Raw genomic sequence first — 18,780 nt, forward strand, 5'->3', positions numbered from 1 at the left:
AAACCCAAACGAGACCACTGAGGAACATTCAAGAGACTCATCTCCTTTTATTTCCTGGAAACACCATATATACAAACATCATCCAGAATCAGTATATTTTTTAAAAACATCTCATCAGAATTTTACATTATGACATATTTACACGTGTATATTATAATCACAGTTTGAATATTCCACAAAACAGAGCAGGGGGAATCATTGCACAGCAGGAAGGAAACAGAAAACTGACAAACATCTCACACATACTGCACAGCACGTCCTCAGATCCAGAGAGTCGAGCGTGAGGTTCGATTCTTTTTTTTTTTCCACACAATGCTGCAACATGGCTTCGTTTCAAGGCTGTTTCAAATCTCGGATCAGCGTGATGCTTACAGGTGACGCGTATTAGCGTGCCTCGGAGAATTACGAAGAATTAATCAGGAAATCCCATGCGAGTGTTTAAGATGTGCGAAAAACGTGGAAGAAGAAACCTACATTTCAAGCTTGCTGAACTTTTTGGAGTTTAAAAGGTTACAGAGTTTCAATGTGGAGGAGAGTCAAGATGTAATCTCCAGGTTTGCTGTCTGTACGTTTACGCCCGGATCCCACGTCGCAGAGCAATCAGTTTGGATGAAATAAAAGTAGAGGTACATCAAACAGCGAGCACCCGCCGGAGCAACAGGGAGGCTTAAAGGACTCCATGACCTCAATCCTGGAAACTTTCATCTCTATTCACGTGGTGGGCCAGTTCAACCGCAGCCTCGGGGTGCAGGGGAAGGGGATCGGCCTGTAACCATTCGCGACCCACAAAAGCCCGTTTCTGATTGGAAGGGGAAAAATAAGATGGAGGCTTCTATGATCAGATCAAATAAAGACCAGAAAACCTTCTGTACTGTTGAATCAAACTAGTTTCCAGCTCTATACCCTTCATCCTGTGTTTTATTTATTTATTTTTTTGTGTGTGTGCGTGTGTGGCTGGCAGGCTCTGGTCTAAATGCAGAGTCTGCCCTCTGTGGAACCCTATGGAACAACCTTCCCGGTAAAAGCCTGTAACCTGCCAGGTGAAGCATGTGCACAAGGTGTAAACACAAAAGCCTCGAGGGGTTAAAAGAAATCGCGCATTCGGCCACGCACGTGCGCACAAACACACAATGTGGACACTTCCAAAACTTCAGACACCACCGCAGTCTCCTGTTGCACGTACACAAGCATAAAAAACAGACACATAAAACAGTTCACTGGCGCACCGACACATTCAGAACAACAAATAGAGAAACTCAATGAAAGGAACAGCATTGCACTTTGTCCCTGGATATATTTCTGTGGTTCCACTGGCTTTCCTGAGCTACAGCTACAAGACCTTCTGTCCTCCCTCTGATTCCTCTACACTTGATTTACTTCAACGGACACTACAAAGAGAAATAAAGTGAGGAGTGTGAGAGGAACACCTTAACAATTTTTTCCTCACCTGATCGTATTGTGCACACGGTGCAAAGAAAGTTTCCACAAGCTGTTAGCATGTCTGCAGTTTGAGAGGAGGAAAGATGACGGTGATACTAACAAACCACTTCTAGATGCTCATGCCTGATAATGAGAGGCTGCTACTGATAAAGTTCCTGCGACAGGAGCGTATGAAGAGACTACAGTGAAGGAAAGGCAAAAATGGTCAAGGTACTCATTCTTTTAAATCAAGAGCAAAGAGCAAAAATTCTAAAAGAAAGCTTTCATAATAGCACGATGACAGAAAACAAAAAAGGAAAACCAGGCATACTAAAACAAAAGTTCAATTTTAGGCCAAGAAAAATGAAAATAAATTAAAAATCACATTCAAAATGGCTAAAGACCAGCTCTACATGTCAATCTCAACACATTATATTTGTCACAGGTTTTCTTCATTTTCTAACATGAGGACACTGATGGCACAATGCTGCACGAAAACACTGCAGAGACACAGTCTGCGTCCTTAAGTCTAGCACCGGTGTCACACAGATGGGCGGGTCTGCTGATGCGAGGCACCTTGCTCCACCAGCTCGGTCGTAAGTGCTGGCTGTGCAGAGCGCTGGATGACGAAAAGTGCGCAGGTGGCATGCAAGTTCCCACAAGCCGGGGCTGATTTTCACTTTTCGCTTTGCATATGGAGCGCCGCGTTGTCGAGCTGAAGAAGCAGTCTGTCAAAAATACATTTGGCTTATTGGCAGACGAGAGGGGACGAGTAGAGACAGCATGCCGGGCGATCATCATCTCATCTCAGTTACGGTGGAAAAAGCTGCGAGTCGCTGTGCACCAGAACACAGGCCATTTTCATGGGAGTTCACTGGCAAATCAGTCGCATTTTGATTATTTCCCCAGGTATAATTTGCTCTACATTCACAAATATGGCATCTTCAGTCGTGTCGTTTCCAAGGCAGAGGTTCAAGCTTCACGCAACTGGCCTGAAGAGATTTTATCTTGGCAAGGCTCAGGGGAGGCGGACGCTAGCCAGAGGAAGGTCTGCTGTGCCCGAGGAGGAAACGGAGGTGGCGCAACGTGGATGGAATGATGACATTTCAAGTAAGTTCAGACATGTCCCCCATAATGGACAGAAAGTTCAAGAGGTCCTCCGAAAAGCAGCCTGAGGTGCTACTGGCACTTTCAACATTCAATTTGCTCCTTCATGTGTTGGGAGAATGAGTGAGTATGCGTGTATTTTGCTGTTCCTTCCAAACTTCCTCGACTGCTTCTCGGTCTTTCCTGCGACGAGGTCGTGTCACTTCCTCCTCACTCTGTCCTCAGGGTCCCTCTGCTGTTTTATGAGCCGCTCGATCTCGGACCCCAGCGTCTGCAGATTCTCCTGTTAGAGAGAGTTAAGTCTTTCAGCCTCTGATGCAACATTCAAGAACAATAATAGAAGGAAGAAAAGCTGGATTATCCATCACAGCGAATGTTTGGCTTCGTCCCAGAGTTTTGTTTTATTGTCATTTCATTATGTTCATGTTGAGCATTTTTATATTATTACTTCCTGCTTACTGCCAATCATCTTTCATCCACAGAAAGAACAGTCGCTGCCAGAAAACACTCCCACGTTACTTATTATTTATTGTCTCGTTTAGGTTTTTACGTAGGACGTCTTTGACACAGTATAAAGACAACAGCGAGCTGCTTGTTTGCAAAATAGAAATCTATTAAAGCATCTAATGTGCCAACACGCAAGTGCAAACACATGAAAGAGGCCGTAACAATATGTGCAGACAGGATGGAGAAACGTTTTGAAACTTCACCTTGTTTATGTGGATATTTAAGTTTCTTCTATTATCTTAAAGTTGCATCAGCCTGGGCCATATTTTTGCCCATTGTATTTGATGTGGATTTTAAAACTTTGTTGTATTGCAGCACTTAAAGCATGTATTGCACACTGACTGTGGAAACAGACATCTTGGTAAATGAGTGTGAGATATTAATTCATCCTGCAGTAAACACACCAACTGACATCAATTGAGACTAATGAAATCTAATGGATCAGCAAGTAATTGGTAAGCAAAATACAAAAACACTAATTGATTTTCCTTTTATTAATGCACAAACATTAAGCTGTTTTTTTTTATGAACAATGAATCAAAACAAGATCCCACGCAGTGATGAAATATGTAAATGTCAGCAAATCAAGAGCGATGTGGGACAAATGGAACACTAAATGCAAACACACTACACCTGGTTAGCTAGCTTTTAACGTGCTTAAATGTGCATACTTAGTAAAAATAAACTAGTCACTACTGGCGCTACATCTTATCTGGCCGAATCACCTCTTGAGACTGCTCTGAACTGAAAGACGAGAGGTGGGACGGACTGATTCGTTTAACACTAACACGTGAGGAAATGAGTTCAGCTGAAATCCTAATTGCACTGAACGATCAAAAGACCCTCAGGTGCAGAAGCTGGAATAAGGTCACATGCAGACAAGGGCTGAATGAGGATGAATAGAGGGAATATAGGTTAAAATCAACTATTTCAGACCATGAACTAGTGAGGACGCGTCTCAGTTAGCGTGGGGCGCAGCAGTAATGGCATCAGTACTGCAGGCTGTCAACTAGGTTTCAAACATCTCTAAAAACTGAGGTAGTTCATAGATGACCTGATGGAGTAAAGACTGAGTATCTGAAATGAATTCAAATTACTTTCTCAGACAAGCATTTAAGCGATGGTGGAGCATGACACTGGCACAGCCAATTAATTATCTACTTGGGTCAATTAAGCATTAATTTTACCAACACCTGTATATAAGCTTTTTTGTGTGTGGGACGTACCTTCAGGGTAATGTTCTTCAGCAGAGTGTCCTCCAAAACAGCTTGCAGCTTCCTGTTGATCTCCAGCGACAGATCCAGGGTTAGCCCGCTGTCCGCAGGGTGGGAGGTGTACAGTGAAGCCATGATGCCTCCCCGCCGGCTCAGGTGGGCCTTATTAATATCTGACGCCTCTGATGAGAGGGCCCCCGACTCCTCTCTTAGCACATAGCTCTGGATAATTCTGCAGGGAAGAAAGGGGAGGAGAGGAGTCAAACGGTGCATTGCAAAAGGAGGCGGGGGGGGGGGGGGATGAGTGGCCTCAGCTGGAGACTGTTGAACAAAGAAAATTGAGAAAGTGGAGACTCAATGGTGGGAGCAAGGAGAGCTCCTACAGAGCAATAAAACGGTTTCCAGCAGCCAAAGAGGCGGACGTTTCCAGAATAGCAATTCCAGTGGGATGGCTTACTGAACTCATGTGTGCTGGATACATTCAGGCGTAGTTAGGAAGATTATTTTTGTGCCATTCAGAGAAGGGAAGGTAATGAAAACAGAGGCGTTCGAATGGGCTGCCAGGATTCAATTAATCAACTATGTGTGTGTGTCTGTGTGTGAGTGAGAGAAAGTGAGATAAATCTTCAAGTTCATAATCCATTTTCATCTCAACAGCAATTCAGTGTCAAGGTTACGCTACGTTTGTGTCAGAGAGAGGGAGAGAAGAGAATTCACTCTAAACTTCCCATTTTCCAATTTTCCCAGCGCAGCTCAGGGAACACCGACATGCAAGTGAGTTTCTATTTAGAGGAAAACGGGCCGACATTGTGATTCGAGTTCATTACTTCCTCCTGCGTTATTATCTTCGTGCGACCACGGAGAAGGGAAAATGATATAAAGAAGCATGTCTTCTGCCATTAGAGTGAGGATGCAGGCAACAAAGGTAAGAAACGTGTGGAGGGTTGGAATTAAGGCTTGAGTGTGGGCAGGTGGAGAGGGCTGTGCAAGGTCCTACAGGAAAGGTCAACAACTCCCTGTGCATTTCCTGAGAGGGGTCGGGAATCAATATTTTAAAGGTGTATATCTTAAGAACTAAGATATACCATTTAGCCCCATAGTGGCACTGTTCAGTTCAAATGTAGGTGGAGAGGGTAGCTGCAGGGTGAGCTCTGAGCAAAGGGACGTTCCTGACTGTTCGTGAGACTCTGCAGTAAGATTTCCACTCATTAAAAATGTGTCTTTCTCTTGATTTGTAGAACTGAAAGATTCTCAAGTACATAACATACCTCAATGTTGCATTTTCTACTACGACAACTACAACTATTACTACTGCTACTACTACTGATCAATAATATCCAGCTATCACACTAAAGCATAAATACTACAAACAAAAACAAATGGGAAACAGTTCTATATCCTTCAGGATCTCCCCTTTCTATGATGGCCTTCAATAGAACCGATACATACTCTTATGGTCTATATCGGGTCAATAACTTCATGGATCCAATCTTGACAATAGCAGCTTTCAAGCACTCTCTTTGCATATTAAGTGCCAAGTTGTGAATGATATCTAAAAAAGGTTTAAAACATGCTGGTGAGGTCTGTTTACAGAATATATCATGCATTAAATGTGGTTAGCTTAATTGTGTTGCATATACTACCCAGCATGCAGCAGCCTGAGACACTTGAGTCTCAAACCATAAAAAAAGAGAAGCATTTATCGGCTTTTTACTTGAAATGAAGACGTTAAATTTGCCAAATATAAGCACCTAAGTGCACTCTGAAAGAGGGAGGATAAAATCTTGGTATTTCAAGTGTTTCATCAAACTATCTATATGCGTCATCAACCTAAATCTGCATGTTGCAGTGTGCATCACAAACTAACAAAGCAAGCAAGTCTATGGTGCAAAAAAAAAAAAAAATGAAATGACACAGTAGCTATGCAAGCACTGGAAAGAAGCCACCATCATAAATCGTCCCCATCCACACACACACGCACACAACACCTGGGCTTGCACAGACATGAAACAAGACTTACCTTTGACTAGACTTGCAAGGGTCCATATTTGGACCCCATGTTCCATCACGACAGTGTTTAGTAAAAACAAAAAAGTGACAAAAATTAAGGATGTGGCCACATGGTTGTGATGAATGGCATGCAGAGGTCGGCGGGGGGGAAGGGATGTGGGCAACACGTCAGGAGGAAGCAACTGTGAGTAATAATATGTCCTTTCTTTCCCAGCTGAGAGAGTGTGAGCAATGAGGGCTGCAAGTCAAGCATGCACGGAACGAAGGTGGCAACTCTGGGATATGTCGTCTCGGACTATACCGCTTGAATAAGGTGCCCAGAAGTGGCAAGGCAGAAAGAGAAGATGCAGAGAAAGACAGATACGCCTGTGGTCTGAAAACCTTTCAGTTATCAAAGCCATGTTTAATCTTAATCGCGCTTGGAACTACACAGGCTGGGACCAGGAATTCAAAAAGGCGATTCTCAGCTTCATGTTGAAGGCTTTTTGTTGCAACCTGCTGGATAAATTTAAACACTTTGGATCAAATCTTAAGAAATCTAAACATACCCCCATCCGACATCACAGGCACTGGCTTCAACTATGATCAAAAGCATCAAGACACCCCGAGCCTGACTGGTGGTGGGACAGAAATCCCAGATAACCTTGAATGGATCAATTCCAATATATCTGAATACATTCAGCAGGCGTGGATCCATAATAGCCTACAACAGAGCTTACATTGCTCCGATTTGCAGTTTCCGTTGATTACGCGCCTAACAGAGTAAAAGGGATGCTCTCAAAACAGCCATCCATGTACATCTCCTGAACAGAAGGCCTCCTCCTGCTTTGTATCATCATCGTTTAAATTCAAGTCACGCAAATGGACCATTTGGACGTAATGTTCATACGAACCAGGTGTGGGTATTGAAGGACAGGCATCACTGCCTTTGCAGGATGATGCTGTCATTTCTGCATGTTTTAGATCATTTACTACAAACCCCATCTACTGTATGAACACTGCAGTCAATGACCCGTCTTTGACTTCTTAGTAATAGCACATGAGCTTGACACTTAACACAGTGCCGTAGTTGATAAATTCATCTGAAACTGATCCATCACGAACGAAGCTGCAGATCTGTATTATCGGTTTTCTCAGTTAAGTTTTAAGCTCTGTGATTGGATGTTTCCTACCAAAATGCACCATGGAGTTTTTACTTCCTGAACCAGGGGTTCTCCTCCAACTTCATAACTTTATGGTTCTTTGGAAATAATGGGTATACTACAATGGTGAATGAGTTTAAAGATGTGAAAATGCGGTTGAGCTGCATGAATGTTGGAATGTAAATCAAATATTAGCCTATTGATTTTCTTCCAATAACTGTCCTTTGCCAGAGACCCACTAAGCTTCTGCTTCCATATCTCTTTATTCATCACCTGCTTCAGGCTGACAGTTAGCCTGACGGTGTTCACCAGGCTGTCCTGGAGGGACGGGAACAGAAAGGCAAAAAGGACATTTTCACATCCTCATTCTGGATAGTGCAACACCCCCCGCTTAGCAGAGATTTTACAGAGCTAAATTTAGCACGGCAACCGTGGGATTCGCCCTCAATTTTAACTCTTGAATGTAGGTTGAGGCTAATGCATTCAATCCAAGCGTACGGCTGAGAAACAAACGAGAAGTGGGATGATCCAAGAGGAATCATCCAACATATCATCTGGCAACAAGAGCCGACGTGATGCAGAACTTTAATGAGGTGCTTGGGGGTGATTTGAGAAATGTCTGTCCTGGTCTTAAATCTCAAATCCATCATCCCATTTTACACACCTCATGGCCTAACCTATACATAAAGTGCCGACGTGATGAAGATAGCGCCGTGTCCTTCACGCCGTCTCATTTGTTTAGGTTATGACCATGAATATGGATGGAACATCATTAAGGAACCATGCTGATGCGTCGGCTCAACTATAAATAGCTTCTGAGTGAAGTCCGTCACGATTAAGAAGTGTGGTGCATGAGTTAGGATCTAAAGAGAGAGAGATGCAGAAGGAGGTAGCGGGCCATAAACTGTCTGTGCAAGCATATACTGTTTGTCAAGGTCAGCTGAAGCACAGAGTGAGGTACTGTGTGTGTCTGGTTTAAACGCAAAGAAACTGTGTGTCAAGTGCTGATTCACTATATCTACCTGCAGCACTAACTAAATGCTAGGTACCAGCATGTATTTGGTACTTTGTTGAGCAAGCTGACCTTTCGCTGACTCTTCTTGTCTGGTTTAGTGGCTGCTGGTTCGGGCTTGTTCTTTTGTATGTATTAGAAATGACAACCTTTATCAAAGCTGCATTACTGCATCACCGCACTGTGACATTGAAACTGTTGCTGAAACAATGAATCAGAGGTTTTCTAGCATTTCCACTGGGAGTGCTGTCAATTTCCAAACGTTATCCGTCCATCAGTGTTGTTTGAGCGCAGTATACCACCATCCACTGCACCGGTAAAATAAACCCCTGCATTCTACGGCCCGATATTTCAGCACTGTTCTCTCATCTCTCTTTCTCTGCTCCCTGTACTTTGGTCCATGCCACTCACTTGGTCTTTTTGCGGATCTCCTCAACCAGCTGTTTGATGTGATCCTCCATGAACTCAATTTTCTCCTGCTTGCGAGCCAGAGCCTTTTGCAGACGGACGATGCGATCCACAAGCACGGCCTTGTCGACCTCTGGGAAGCTGTCCACGACCACCACCGAAGGACCGGACTGGCTCTCTGGTGACCGCTCTTCAACACCACTGCTCCCACTGTGGCGTGCATTCAAAGAGCCTGGGGAGTGGAGGGGAGATGAACTTTGAAAACTGCTTATTGATACGACTTTGGACATGCATCTGCTAGCTGTGAGCTACTGTTTTCCATAAGCGAAAACAAATACTCTTCATATAGCCTGTTCACTGTGATTTCATCAAGTTTTGGAAATTGCCACTACCTTTTCTGGAGGGACATTTATGCTACCAGAGGGGGAAAAAAAACTGTATTGGAAAAACACAAGTCTTTTTTGATATTACTCATTTTGTGTGTAAAATACTAACCAAATCCAGGAGTAGTACCTGAGGAACTTGAGCGACTGCCCATACTGCTAGCATCCCGGTCGCAGCCTCCATTCTCAACCTGCTCCAGTCTCTTACGGGCTGTAGATGAGGAAAAAGCGTCATCCAAAGAAATTAAACCAATAAATCTGTGTAATCGACACATTATTGCTGTCACTACTAATTACTGGCTTTTACATGAAGGTATTAACTGAATTGCGTGGTCCTTCTGCATGGTGTATTTGAAACAGCACTTTGGTGGCAAAATGCCCAAAATCATCAGTTCACTCATTCAATAAAGACAACTTCCTGCTTGTCATTGCATTTAATAGACTTTATAAATAACTCTCAGAATCAGGCAACTAACTTTCAGTTGATCAACCAATCGATTCCTCGTTCAATCATTTCAACACTGGCCATGTGTGAACAAAGTAACACACAAAACTGACTGGAATCATGACTTCAGCCGTGCAAAAATGAACTGCGTATGAAATTTCGAAACAAATGATTGGAGGCAGAAACCCACAATAAGGCAGGGTGAATGTCAAAGCCATCACTGCTTGACTGAACTCCTTGACTTTTCCTCTGTGAAGGTGTCCACCTCAATAAATGTGATGCAGCTTGCGCTTGAAGAAGAGCGCGTGCTAAGCAAACCCTCCATGCATAAACAAAGATTTAAAATGCCTGTACTGTACTGGACTGTCAGAAAGCGTAAATGCAACACTGATGAATGATCACAGGCTCTCCTAATAAAAATGTCCTCTCCGTCTCACAACGCAATTAAAAGTGAAAAGCTTGCACACACTGCATGAAAGATAATAGCGCTGGAGTAGGGGAAGCCAGCGCACTGTGTTAAGTATAATCCGAGCATAAGCAGGACATAAGCTTCTACTGCACTGATCTACACACTCATATCTCCCTTGTTTCTAAACGCTCTGTACTTTTTCCTCTTAACTGGAGTGTGAGACCTGACAGTAAATCTTTGGTATTGACAGTGTGAGACTCAGCCAAGCCATTCTATATTAAAAATATCACAGTCGGCTGTAGGGCTGGAAATGACACGACGCTTTTCATCTTGCAATTTCAATAAAATCCCATTTCCAGTGATTCTGAGACAGGGTATGTTATCTTCTGTTTTGCACCATGTTTGAGGACAATTACACGAAACTGGAGTTCAGGTAAGTGAATGCACCATCCCATCCTCAATGCAGAAGACAAGACGTTTCAGTCAAAAATGTTAGAAATGCAGTTGTTCGAGGAATGAGAAGAATTCTAATTGTGACATTATAATTATCTATTAACTCCACTCCACTTTCCATCGTTTCTATCTGTGCCATGTCTCTCGTTTTTCTGTGATTTACTCTGTATTGACGGTTTTGTTAGCATTATTCTTATCTCCTCATGCTTCTTGGCGCATGGAGAGATGTTGTCTCTCCTACTCTGCTCTAAGCTGGACTGTTGCAGTGCGTAACCATCGTCTTCGTTTCTCACAGCAGTAGGTTTTATGTTGTCTTCCAGCTTCCCTCATGGTGAATATCAGTTATTCTGTCTGTGCCATGTGTGCACGCATGATGTGCTGTGATGTGACAACACATGAATGAGGTATGGACGAGGTATTGATTTCTCCTGAAGTAAGCTTGTTGAGTTTTTCTAGCTAGTTAGATAATTAGAAACAAAGCCGCACAAAAGTTATAGGCATTACCATGGCTCTTAAAAAGTACAATCCTCCTCATCTGTGATGCAGTAGCTACATTAAGATACAGAAATACACCATGTGGCTGTTTGTTAACCTTGTGTAAGCTGCTTCGTCAGGTCCTTGATGTTGGCAGCTTGTTTCCTTTTCTGAGTCACCAGCTCATCCCTCAGTTCTTCAACTCTGGTTTTTAGTTGGGCCACCTCCATCTGCAGTGCTGCCCGCTCCTCCTGCAGGCCCTGCACCTCCTGCTGCCTCAGCATCTCGTCCTGTTTCAGCTGCCGTGACTGCAGGATTAGCCGAGACGGGGGAGAAAAATTTGAGTATTAATGCAATAACAGCCATGACGGAGTGGTGAGGTATTGTGACTGGCTGCTTGTTAAAAATTCACAGTCTGGCAACCTGAAAAAAAAAAAAAACATAGCACAAAGCTGTTCTCCTGAATGCAAGGCCAGAAAATATCACTATTCAAGGACACTGTATGTTTTAGGTCAGACAGCTCAGCAAGATTTCAGGAAGGTGTGCCTACTGGATTTAAGTGAATGGTGTTCATCCACTGATTAATCATGTATCACTTCATTACATCTCACTAAACCACTCTGCGTGATCAAAGCTCCCCAGACCTTGTCATCTAGTTGCCTGCTGGTCTCCTCCAGCCTCCCTTGGAGCTGCGTGAAGCTGCCGGTGAGCTGGTCCAGCTGAGACTGTAGCGCATTGCTCTCTGACTGGAGCTGAGCGTTCTTGCTGCTCAGCTTCTCAGTGAAGCCCAGCAGCTCAGCCTCTCGCTCCCTGCTGCCTTGTACATCACGCTGGAAATCAGCCATCTGGCCGGTCAGGCCGTCAACTTCCTCTCGAAGGGACGTGATCTCCTGTTCATCACTGCGTGACAAAATAATGAGTTCCAAGGTGTTAATAAAGACCTACATTAAGCTGTTCATTTGCATTTCAATTACATGTAATCTAAATTCAAATAAGGCAGATTTTTTGCATTCTCATTCATGCATATTTGAAGCTTTAGGTTAGCTGAAATGTTTGATCCTAATAAATTAAATAACTGGCAAAAAGAGGCATACATCATGCGTTGAGGTGAAGGTTACAATCTAGCGGCATCAAATCAACTAAAAACGTTGGTGCAAGTGGTGAAAAACTTCCTGCTGCTCAAAATGTCAGCCATGAAAAAGAAAAAAAAAAAAAGTAGAGGCTTTTGCATAAAATCAATTTGGGTTGGCGCCACCTACTTATGGCACTCTGGCACACACAGAAAGCAGCATTTCAATAAGTGGAAAAGTTTCTGTATCAAGTCATCTGCACATGGCCGGCAGAGCCTCACACCCACAGAGGGACCCGAGTCCCATCCTGCCCTGCGTGCTATATCTGTCCCTGGCCTATCTTTAAATCCTGTGATAAGGTACTTACTGTAAAGGGACAAGAGCTAAATTACAACCTGCACAGTTCAGGTAAAAACCAATTATGTTTGAATGTTGATCAAGGTCGGCAAGTCAAGAACTGAAACTGGCCTGTAAGTTAACCGACACCGTGCACAGCTGGATTTGTTTGAGCACTTCCAGCGATGAGAATTTAGCATGTCAAGACCTGAATGCTCCCAAAGGTGTCCTCATGTCACATAATGATGCTTCCATTTATTACTTTAGTGATATTAATGATTTTATCTCGATTTTCCCAGCAGTCTAAAGCCCCCAATGTATCACTATCTGTCCTACTAAAGTTTTACCCATGAGTTCAGGTCACAGACTGTTTTTAAAAATCCATTTAAAGCAGCTCTCTTAAGATGTCTCCCTGTGTAATGCAGTACATCATTTTCAAATACACACGTATTTTTTGTTTACCCGAGCAGCTAATTATTACATTTGATTGACTACTTCCAAATCCTGTGGCCTTTCCAAAAATGGTCTGGGTTATCAGAAGAGCCCACCATAATACACTGCAGTGTACTGAGCATACGTATTAACGTTTGCTTCAGTGTTAAGCCCTGCATTGATAACACATTACCTCACTTTTAAGTCTGAAGCAAGCAACAATACAAGAGGCTAAAGCTGCTATTATAGCTTAATGGGTGGCCCAGCTCGTCACACTCTGGACCCACACTTCTCTTAACATTTTAGGGCTTTGATTTCAGAGCTGTCGACATCACACAATGCTGAAATTCATCCATCCGTACGTGCCCGAGCTTCTACATTCACGACTGTTCCTGCAGGGTCAGTGTGAGAGTGTGCCTTCATACCGCTGATGCTGCTCCTGGAGCGCATTGATCTCCTCCAGCTTTTCTCTCTGGCGGCCGATCTCAGCTTTCTGCCGGTTGATGATCTCCCTGTACTTGCTCAGCTCGTCCTCCCAGCGTGGACGCTCGTCCTCTAGACACTTTAACTGCAGAACACAGCGAGCACGTGCTCATTAAGCCGAAGAAGACCCGCTGATATCTTGCGGGCACACAGATGTTCAAGCACTTATCTGTAAGACGAACCTTGGTGCGTAGAGTATTGAGCTCATCCATGCTCTCTTTGTAGCTCCTTTTCAGGTCCTCCAACTCTTTGGCCTTCACCCGGTGCACCTGCAAGATGCATTAAATTCTACATTAGACATTCAACCAGTATTGCCAATTCTGATTGCGATAACTAAGATTTAATACACATTACGTTGGTTTTAGCAGCTTAATTCTCAGCCATACTAAATGGAACGTATGCCATTTCGGGAAAATGAGTAAATAATTAATGAAAATTATAAAATTTTATTACAGATACATTTCCTGGCAATCCAAGTGTGGCATTCATTAACATTATTTTGCTTGTGTACTCATTACGCATGTGAAAGCAACACTTAATAATGCTTTGTCTCACCTTTTTAAAAAAGCCATTAATGGTACTCAACTTTTCCAAGAAGCTATTAGTAGCCTGTGGTATCCAGGACAACATGCCAGTAATGGAGATGCTGGCAAATTTACTGTCCATGTCCTCCATCCATCCCCTCCCATCCCATTTTAATTTTAACACCCACACAGTAATGGAAACTCAACTGTTTTGTTTGCATCATTCATGACCGAGCTACATGTCGAGCATAACACACATATGAAAATAAACACAGGCTTGGTCCAATTTATCCATCAGCAGGGCAGTGAGATCTGCCAAAAAAACAGGGTCCTCCGTGGTAAAACCTGTCCTAAAAACAATCTGCGCTAAGTGTTAAGCGATAGGCTCAACATACAAAAAGGTTTTGGAGAACAGGATGTTTGATACCGCAGAGCGAAAGTTAAGCGTATTAAACTTTTTATGACCAAATTTCTGACAAAAATGAAAACTAAGTAGGATTAAATAAAACTTAAATTTAAACCCAAGACCATTCGATGACCTCTCAAGCTGTTTGCGAAACGTAATTCAGATGTAAGTAATTTAAGGACTCGTAAACACCCTGGATCCACGAACCAGACGGTGGAATCATGGCAAGAAATGTGTGATTTCCTCTGGGTTGTTGTTGAAATGCACAGCTTCATATTGATTATTTCTAGGCCATTTATTTTTAAAGTGTGATTCCCCTTAGAATGGAGCAGAGAGAAAAACAGGCCATTGCGTTTGGATTGAGTCCATGTCTGAGCCCGTGTGCATGCGTGTCTGCCTGTAGAGCCTATCTGCCAGATTGTTACTCATTCCTACTTAAAGCAATTACACCTCTCAAACTGATGAAAACAGCTAAAAATAAACATTTTTTACTAGAAGAGCAGGCATGGAGACCATCAATAAAAGGTTGAATAACGGCCTGGCGGGACGGATTGTATATGTAATCATGAATTAATAGCAAACCTGAATTACTGTTACGTAACTTTTGTCTTTCTTGTGGATCAGCACAAAGATGCATAGACATGCAGCAAGCTTATCAGCGACAATGGCAATGCTGCTTAGCATCACATATTGTCCAGGATTTTCAGGGCCCACTCACTGGCCGAGCAAGTGTTTGCATGTGTGCACAGCGGTTGTCACCTCTAATTGGTCTGTTTGTTCCTGCTTGTGTTTCTCCAGCTCTCCTTTGGTCTCCCTCAGCTTTGCATCCAGCGCGTTGGACTTGAGTTCCTCCGATTCCTGCAGGAGAGAGGGGTAAAGGATTCAAAAACAAGATAATAAGTAGGGCGATGGAGAGAGTGCAACGGCTGACATAACAGCAAAAGAGGGGCCGGCAAACAGAGAGGGCTAGAATGGGAGAAAGAGAGGTCTGTGAAATACAAGAGCAGGCAACTGACAATGAGACACCAAAATAGAAATCATATCCAGTATATTCTGCTGTTTGAAAATGTTAAAATATGATTTCTTTTCTTAGGAGCTCCATGTCAAGTCACATTATTTTGAAATCTTGCTGTTACACGCTGGCACTGCTGCCTGCGTATGCTCTGATAGCACGCTGCTGGTGAAAGAGCACAGCAGCTCGAATGAATCTTTACAGCACAGAGGGAAAACTCAGGCAGCTCTTTACCACCATCACAAGGTACAAATGAAAACTGCCTTTCACCTGAAGCAGAATCAGCCCTGTTTCGAGTTCAGCTCCGCCAAAGCAAATGGCATGAACACAGTGTCATTCAGTCCATTTACACGAGTGTGTCGCCGACCAATCTGATTTGATTAATTAATTCTTTGAGCAATTGGATGGTTCATTAAGGGAGGTACACAAGCAACAATAAGCCAACAAATTGTGATACTGACAAAAAAAAACTGCTATGTTTCTCAGATATTTAATTTGACCTTTGCTCACACTCTTGGTCATGAACAAAGTGATACTTGTTTGCAATTGATGTCACAGACCTGGTACGTTCGGATCATGTCCTGGCAGTTCTTGCGGATCTGTTCTGTCTCTTCTTTGGCCTGAACCAATTTAGATGTCGTCTCTCTCAGTTTGTCTTTAGTTTCCTGCAAACAGAAGGACGCTTTTCTATTAAGGGAAATTCACTTCAAAGCACAGCAATGATCTGTAAAAGGCTCCTGTTTCATCACCTCTTTTTCTGGGAAACACATTTATAAATACAGAAAGTGATTTATACACCACACAAACCACAACAAAGGCAAACATTAGTTTCCTTCTTCCTCCGTTTATAGTCGTGCATTTGCTTGGAGGCAGTTAAAAATAAAAGTATTATTTCGTAACAGGCATTTTCAAAAATAGCAACAACATTAATGACGACTTCGTTGCCGGATCATTACAGTACCATTTCATTTCGCCCCTGACTCAAATCGTGTCTATTATGGAGCAGCTGCAGACAAAATGACTGAAGGGGATGTGATTTGTATCCTGGGAATACTTAGCAGACGTGACAAACAACAGGCATGGTGTCTAGACTAAATGAAGAAAACCAACATAAACCAGAAATCTAAGGATGTTCCTTCAAACTGATTGAGGAAATGTATACGCTTTGCAACAACTTCATACGGCTGTGGATCAAACATTAGAGAAGATCATGTTGTCTGCAATTCTGTTTGAAAAGTAACAGGTTTAACACACAATAAATCCAAAAAAACAGCACAGTTACAGTACCTTGTGCATATCCGCCTCACTCTTGAGTTTGTTCTGCGCCCATTTGACTTTGATAAGATGCGAGTTGACCTCCTCCTTCAGCTTTTCCACCTCTCGATTCAACCTGCTGACCTCGCCTTCCTGAAAGGAGATGTGGGATGGAGGAACAATATCAGAGGCAAGCAGGTTTTTAGCTGAGCTGATATACTTAAATAAATTAAAAAAACGGGTCTTGATGCTTTTCCCCCGCAAATTCCCCAATATTTATACAATGCATAGAAGTAGGACATCCACCATACTGCTGAGATAAGACTCTGTGTCTCTGGTGGCAAAATGAGCTAAATTCAATTCAAGTTCAAATGGATACATCAACGCAATTGTGTTATCTTTATACTGTATAGAAAAACTTTCAAGCTGAATGAAAATAAAACCTGGGCCTGAGTGCTCATGTCCTGAAATAAATGGTTTTCAAAAAACAATGTCCTGACAAGACACTTCAAAATGACAGAGTATCTACCTTCCCATCATAGAGCTGCTGCAGTCTGCCTTTCTCCTGGGCCAGCTGGTTTCCTCTGAGGGCCTGGCGGTCCACCTCCTTGGTGGCTTCCCTCAGCCTCTTCTCCAAACTCTCCTTATCCCGCCTCAGGTCCAGGGCCTCTTTCTCTCCCCGTACATATTTCATCACCATGGCCTCCTTCTCTTGGCGGGCCTCGTCACACTTCTTGTTTGCCTGAGATGATTGTTCACATCGTGAGGTGTATGTAATATCCCACAGTTTAGTCACTGAGCTGCTCATACTGTTTGATCCTTTAGAGGATCAGAATGAAGTAATGTTTCCCTTTGAAATCCCTGAGCTGAGAAGATGTATACAGTGCTCGACTTAGCCCGCTGCAACCTCATCCTGGACTGGCGCAAGTAATGTAAGACAGATAGTTGGATAGACAACTGGACAATCTTGCATTATAGTGTGGATGGCCCAAGGTGATATACTGCTGCATTTTTTGCTCTTTTTGATGAACTAGGTCTATAAGCAAACCACACTCAAGCAGCAAATCCTCACACCGGAGAAACAGGAACCAGCCGATTGGCATTTTTTCATTTGTGAATATAGGTACAGTTCAATTTGTGCATCAGCAACACAATGTTAAAAAAAGAAAGAAATGATCAGTTACATGGCACAGAGTCTATAAAATGACATGGCCGAATGTTTCAAACCTCGGGGGCAACAGTTGATTAGCACTGGGTAACCCTTTTATTACGAGGGGGGACTGACAGAAGGGCTTAAAAGTGACGACTGAGTGCAAAATCTACCTCGTCTTGTTCACTGAACAGTGAAATTAAAAATTGTACAAGTGTGACAAAACTGTCAAGAGATGTCAACCAGGTGTGCAAACTCTTGGATGAAAAATGTGCTTTCGTGCACTATTTGCTTACTAAGTGATTAAATCTGCAATAACAAGAGTTTGGCGCAGACCTTTACCGTTCAGCTGCTAGCCTTGTGCAAACGTCTTCAAGATACGTGAGTTACAGTGTCTGTCAAAAACCTATTTATTTTTGGCCAGCTGTGAATAACCTTTGTTTTAGCTATTTCAGTTTTAGCAATAATTGAATCAAAAGATGAATTCAGCATTTTAATACTACAAATACAAAAGACAGAGATGCTCAGCCTGCAGTTTGTCTACTAATGATGCAGCGCATTGGGCCAATTATCAAAGCCACAACAGAGCACAGAAAAATTGTGGAAGTGAACGAAACACCTTTAGTATATTTCAGCCAGCAATTCCTGTGGGAATATGCATGACCACAGGAGCTGCAGCCTGAGCTCATGTCAATGTTAGCTTATGTCAAAAGTATATGGAATGCTATGGAAAACATGAATAAAACATAAGTCAGACAGGAGGAAAACCTACAGTAAGTTGTGTAAGCTGCTTAACAAACATATACTCTCACAGCGTTTGGATCCCAGTAATACCTGCTCTAGCCGGTAGGCCGTTTCCTTCTGCATTTGCTGGAGGGCAGCCTTAGCTGCCTGGTCCTGGTGAATGAGTTTATCCCGCGACTCCTTCAGTTCTTTCAGCAGCTCCTCCACCCTGCCCTCCAACTGCAGGAACAGACAGTATACGGGGTAAGAAACTTGTTGGGCAACACGTCAGTCTGGGCTAACCTGCTACACAGGATGACACCTGACACAAGATGCTGGAAGCAAAATAAATCTAGACAGCACAGGAACAGGAAGGCAGTTGTTCTATTCCTCAAAATTCGATGCTT

The 18,780-nt window shown here is 43.0% G+C and overlaps 1 protein-coding gene across 3 annotated transcripts in view; it reads right to left on the minus strand.

Annotated features, from left to right (window-relative positions):
* Nucleotides 1-22: 22 nt before the first annotated feature.
* The window catches only part of ccdc186 (coiled-coil domain-containing protein 186), a 23,246-nt gene continuing 4,488 nt past the window's right edge, over nucleotides 23-18,780 (minus strand). For 2 of the 3 annotated variants that reach the window (XM_070991421.1, XM_070991420.1), the window contains exons 4-16: nucleotides 18,485-18,613; nucleotides 17,030-17,242; nucleotides 16,534-16,653; nucleotides 15,807-15,911; nucleotides 14,994-15,092; nucleotides 13,487-13,573; nucleotides 13,247-13,389; nucleotides 11,628-11,883; nucleotides 11,102-11,291; nucleotides 9,333-9,413; nucleotides 8,823-9,051; nucleotides 4,260-4,479; nucleotides 23-2,809 (exon numbers count right to left, since the gene is read on the minus strand). In XM_070991421.1, the coding sequence (XP_070847522.1) occupies nucleotides 2,726-2,809; nucleotides 4,260-4,479; nucleotides 8,823-9,051; nucleotides 9,333-9,413; nucleotides 11,102-11,291; nucleotides 11,628-11,883; nucleotides 13,247-13,389; nucleotides 13,487-13,573; nucleotides 14,994-15,092; nucleotides 15,807-15,911; nucleotides 16,534-16,653; nucleotides 17,030-17,242; nucleotides 18,485-18,613 (1,956 nt within the window). In that variant the 3' untranslated portion in view covers nucleotides 23-2,725. Of the gene's footprint in view, nucleotides 2,810-4,259; nucleotides 4,480-6,532; nucleotides 9,052-9,332; nucleotides 9,414-11,101; nucleotides 11,292-11,627; nucleotides 11,884-13,246; nucleotides 13,390-13,486; nucleotides 13,574-14,993; nucleotides 15,093-15,806; nucleotides 15,912-16,533; nucleotides 16,654-17,029; nucleotides 17,243-18,484; nucleotides 18,614-18,780 lie in introns of those variants that run through there. The other variant, XM_070991422.1, reaches the window with a different exon arrangement.

The sequence above is a fragment of the Chaetodon trifascialis genome, chromosome 21 (assembly GCF_039877785.1).
Source record: "Chaetodon trifascialis isolate fChaTrf1 chromosome 21, fChaTrf1.hap1, whole genome shotgun sequence".
NCBI lineage: Eukaryota > Metazoa > Chordata > Actinopteri > Chaetodontiformes > Chaetodontidae > Chaetodon > Chaetodon trifascialis.